Source organism: Hipposideros armiger, unplaced genomic scaffold (assembly GCF_001890085.2).
Source record: "Hipposideros armiger isolate ML-2016 unplaced genomic scaffold, ASM189008v1 scaffold_1116, whole genome shotgun sequence".
Taxonomy (NCBI): Eukaryota; Metazoa; Chordata; class Mammalia; order Chiroptera; family Hipposideridae; genus Hipposideros; species Hipposideros armiger.
In genome coordinates, this window is record NW_017732466.1 from 488,615 (window position 1) to 493,314 (window position 4,700).

General features: G+C 46.0%; 1 protein-coding gene across 5 annotated transcripts; it reads right to left on the reverse strand.

The window, feature by feature from the left end:
* Nucleotides 1-115: 115 nt before the first annotated feature.
* On the reverse strand, nt 116-4,694 carry LOC109376376 (olfactory receptor-like protein OLF3). Of its 5 annotated transcripts, XM_019632283.1 has the most exons (5): nt 4,599-4,694; nt 4,259-4,446; nt 3,730-3,801; nt 2,327-2,446; nt 116-1,319 (listed from the first exon to the last, which is right to left on the reverse strand). In XM_019632283.1, exon 5 carries the CDS (start codon nt 1,300-1,302, stop codon nt 328-330), a length of 975 nt encoding a protein of 324 aa, XP_019487828.1. In that variant the 5' UTR covers nt 1,303-1,319; nt 2,327-2,446; nt 3,730-3,801; nt 4,259-4,446; nt 4,599-4,694; the 3' UTR covers nt 116-327. The 5 variants fall into 5 exon arrangements, 4 of the variants coding, with proteins under 4 accessions (XP_019487828.1, XP_019487831.1, XP_019487830.1 ...); XM_019632286.1 differs by lacking the exon at nt 4,259-4,446; XM_019632285.1 differs by lacking the exon at nt 2,327-2,446.
* Nucleotides 4,695-4,700: the final 6 nt, after the last annotated feature.

Consider the following 4,700-nt stretch of genomic DNA (forward strand, 5'->3'; position numbering starts at 1 on the left):
TATATATATATATATATATATATATATATATATATATATATAGAGAGAGAGAGAGAGAGAGAGAGAGAGAGAGAGAGAGAGTCTCAATTTAATTTTCTGTAAGGTGTATGTATTTCTAAGTTGTTGTAACTCACATTTTTTTTTTTTTTAGAGTAAGTCAGGAACCAAAAACAGAATCCGGAGATAAAATTCCATTTCTCTATTAGCTCAAAGGATAGTAGTACAGATTGTGGCCCTCCCACCTGCTGTCTTACACACGTGCACACACGCACACACACACGCACACGCGCACATTGTATGGAGGGCACGCTCCAATGCCCACTGTCTTCAGAGCGAGGCCCTCTTCTGACAAAGCCCCGTTCTCTGCTTTGATCCAGAGCTCCTCATCAGAACCCGACTCAGAGCAGCCTTCATCTCCTTGTTCCGCAGGCTGTAGATGAGCGGGTTCAACAAGGGGGTCGCCACGGTGTAAAAGAGCACCACCACCTTGTCCTGCGTGGCTGAGGAGGTGGAGCGGGGATGCAGGTAGGTAACCAGGGCCATCCCGTAAGACATGGAGACCACAGACAGGTGAGAGGCACAGGTCCCGAAGGCTTTGCGGCGCCCCCTGGTGGTGCGGATCCGCAGGATGGCAGCCACAATGCGGGCGTAGGACAGCGAGACCAGGCAGCAGGGCACCAGCAGCACCAGCACGCTGGAGGCAAATATGACCACCTGGTTGAGGGTGACGTCCACACAGGCCAACCTGATGAGTGCCAGTGTCTCACAGCCCACGTGGTTCAGCACGTGGTGCCCACAGGTGGGCAGGTGCATGGTGATCGCAGTCTCTACCACAGAATTAGCCGTGCCCACAAGCCAAGAGACAGCTGCCAGCCCAATGCAACACCTCGGGTCCATCGCTGTTACGTAGCGCAGGGGGTCGCAGACCGCCACGTAGCGGTCGTAGGCCATTGCGGCCAGCAGTAGGAACTCGGTCCCCCCGAAGGCCAGCGAGAAGAAGACCTGGGCCGCACATCGGGCGAAGGGGATGGTCTTCTTCTCCAGGAGGAAGTGCACCAGCATCTGGGGGACCGCGCTGGAGGTGTAGCAGATGTCCACCAGCGAGAGGTGGCAGAGGAAGAAGTACATGGGCAGGTGCAGGCGGGCGTCCAGTCCAATGAGGAGCAGGATGAACCCGTTGCCCAGCAGGGTCAGCAGATAGGCGGCCCCAAACAGGACAAAGAGTCCAGCCTGGGCCTGCCTGTCACTGGAGAGCTCCAGTAGGACAAACTCATCCGCCCAGGTCAGGTTGTCCTTCTTCATGGAGCGCGTGGGCCAGGCTGCAGGGGAAGGAGCAGAGTCAAAGAGGGGCAAGTACAGATGGCACTGTAGGGGTCTCAGAGTAAGCCATGGGCTGGGGCTGGGGCTGGCATGGGACACCTCCCCTCAGGTTCCTCAACCAAGCTGCTTAAAGGAGAGTGTAGTGAACATGCTGGAGAAAGGGACAGTTTGGTTCTCACACTAAACTGTGAGATCCTCAAGGATAAAGTCCTTATTCTGGTCATCCTTTTATGTCTAGGATTCAGCACAGTTAAAAGTGTATAAGAGATGAATTATCAATGCAGAGGGAAAGAGATAAAACAAGTGTTGGAGGAAAAGGAGAAAGAGTGATAGAAAGAAGAAAAAAAGTAAAAGAGGGAGAAACATGAAGAAAGGAAGCTAGAAAGCAGATGAGGGAAGGAAAGTGGAAGACCGAGAAGAAAGACAGACGCTTCAGTGTGGGGGAGCAGTGGGTTAAGTATTATAATCAAGCACTTGAGATCAAGAGCGGTACCCGGGTTCTTCAGGGTCATTCCTGAAAGACTAGATTCAGTTGCTCTTCATGGTTTTTTTCTGGGTCGAGGCTAGGTTACCATGTAGAATGGATCTACTCAGATCACTCTCATTGAGTCCATCAGCCCAGATGAAGTTTAAATCCTTTCAACTCATATCTTTTCAGCGCCTGTATGTGCCAAGGACTGTGCTAGACCTCAGACACCTGACTGTGACCACGAAAGACAGAGACACGAGTCCAGCTGCCTTGGTTCTTACAATTTAATCAGGAACACAGATCAAATTAATAATGAAAAAATTAATTAAGTGTAATTGTGCTAAGTGCTATGAAGAAGAATAAGGTTAGTAGTTGGTTAATTAAATTTGCAGCTATAATTACATTACCACTGCAGATATGCCTTCCTTCTCAATAATGGGCAATTCATATAATACACTGCAGGCATTTACTTAGGTGTTTAAATAAATGATTTACAAAAGAATGTCATGAGAGCATTTGGAAATCAATGATACTCACATATTACTACCGAGTATGAAGTGATTGAAATCTGCTGAAATTTTTTCAGAGGGAGTGAGTTCTCCTTTCTCAGCTAAGATTGCTCTGGGTTACCTCCCTTCCAACATGTTGACCAACCCTCTAGAAAAATAGAATGAAATGCCATGAGTTTTTCTTAATACAAATGGAATCTCAAGGTGTATTTCCTGCCTTTAAAATAATTAGTAAATTAATTAACTCATTTATTAAAAATATGATTGAGTACAAGGATCTAGGAAATGCTGCCTTTCAACATTAGGAATTGGTGTGTAGAAAAAAGCAGTGCCACAGAATTAAAAACAAATTTTTTTTAATTGGATCTTGGTAATATCTGTGAGAATCAAATGGGACAGCCAAACAAAGGACAAATGCAACATATTGATGTTAAGAAAACCAAAGTGGAGCCACGGAATCAAATACAGTAGAATTGAAAAGCATAATCCAATTCAGGTTTCTTCTGGCTGGGAATGGTGGCCTGGGCTCTTCCTGGTGGAGGGAGAGAGAAGATAATTTGGATGGAGCAGGCATCTCTTGCCTTCTATTCAGCCCTGGCCCTGCAGTAGCTGGAAGGTGTCACCATAGAAACTGCTAAGGCTAGAAAGTGGTTTCCCAGTCTCAGAGTTGGAGACTGGGTTCTAGGGCCCGAGCACCATAGCTGATGGATGGCTGGGGTTCTGAGTATGGCCCCAGGGAGCCCATGGCTGCCCACAGAGCCTGGTCCTTGTACCAGCAGAGGAAGTAATTCATCTCTGTTCTACTATGATTCACCCCAAATTCTCACCTTCAAAGTCAGCGTCATGGATAAGAACCCCTTTAGGCCTCTCTTACTATATAAGAAAATTAAAAATGTTAGAAATTAAAGGAAACATTAGAAATTGTGTTGCCTATCCATGTCATTTAATGGATGAGGAAACCAAGGACTCTTTTTCCCCCAAATTTTTGATGGTGTTTTTAGAGGATGATAAACTTTTTATTATTAAATAGCTTTCCCCTCTGATTTTTGGGGTACTTAGAGAATTTCATTCCACTTTGCTTGACTTGGTGAATATTTACTGAGCACTGAGCAGTGCCTGGTTCAGTGGCAGGTGCTGGAGTAACAGCCTCGCCTCCTTGTCCAGGCTCTCAGCCTGGCAGGAGGAGAGAGAAAACGAGTTATGATCGTATCAGGGTTTCCGAGGATGCTCAGTTATAAAGTCTGGTCACTGGCGACATAAAGTTGGAAGATGTAAATAGGCAGATACATAAAACTAATGAAGTGAAGCAAATGAGTCCATTTGCTTCTTGAAAAAAGTCGATGAGGGTTAAGGTGTGTGGAGATTGGTCGCAAGGAGACCTGGGTTTCAACCGGTATCAATCAACCATCGAGACATCACATAAATCACTACCTTTTTGAGCCAGAGTTTCTTTGTCTGCACAATGAGCAGGTAAACACCAAGATTTCTCCCAGCTCTAGAGATCTGCAATAAAAGAATATACATAAGCTGTAGTTCAAGGCAGTATAAAAAGGGATCAGTGTTAAGCAGTCTTTGATCACTCTAAGAATGTATAGTTGGTGAGACCAGAGGCAGTAAAATATTATGGGTGACTGGGTTTGGGAATAAAAGCATTCATATCACACATAACTGTTTGGAGAGGTGTCAAAGAATGGGACCAGGCTGACTTGAAAACCAGAGGCTCATGAAATAGGGAAGGGACCCTACAATTAGAAATGAGAGGACCAGTTGGTTAAGGCTGAAAGACTTGTAGCCCTTCTGATAGATATATCTGCTTCTTTCTAAAGTTGGTCCCAGATATTTCCTAGAGTGAGATAATCCTTAACACCAAGTTTTCCACCAAATCAGGGTCCAAACCTAAGAAAAGATGGGGTCCATGTCTATCTTTAGTTCTTATACCGATCACAGCCCTTTTCCGTACCTTCTTCTTAACTCCAGCATCGTGCAAATGCCTGGGGACCAAGAAAAGAGCCTTGTCTCTTTTGACCTCCACTCTACAGTTCTTTGAATATATGTCTGCAAATCCTGAGCACTTCAGTTCATACTGTTGATTGGATGACTGACCACAACTGAGCACTCTATTGAGTGGCTCGCAAAGGCGTTGCATGGCTATGGGAAGAATCAAAGAACGACATACAACCAGTGAGAAAAACAGGGGAGGATTCCAGGGCAGTCCTGGATGCTCCCAGGAATTTGGGCTGTATCATCTCAGCCTCCCCATAACCTTCCCCGTGGGGGACTCACCAAGGGTCAGTGCTCACCTTAGGCACAGAGCTCATTTTGGATGGAAAGGCAGCACATCTGCCAGGAAGTCCTTGAGGCAGTTGTCCATCCTCTTCCTGGGAATGGAGGTTTTACTTTGT

Bases quoted from the DNA above. Each gene is read 5' to 3' on its own strand.
- LOC109376376 (XM_019632286.1), bottom strand. From the start codon at position 1,302: ATGAAGAAGGACAACCTGACCTGGGCGGATGAGTTTGTCCTACTGGAG.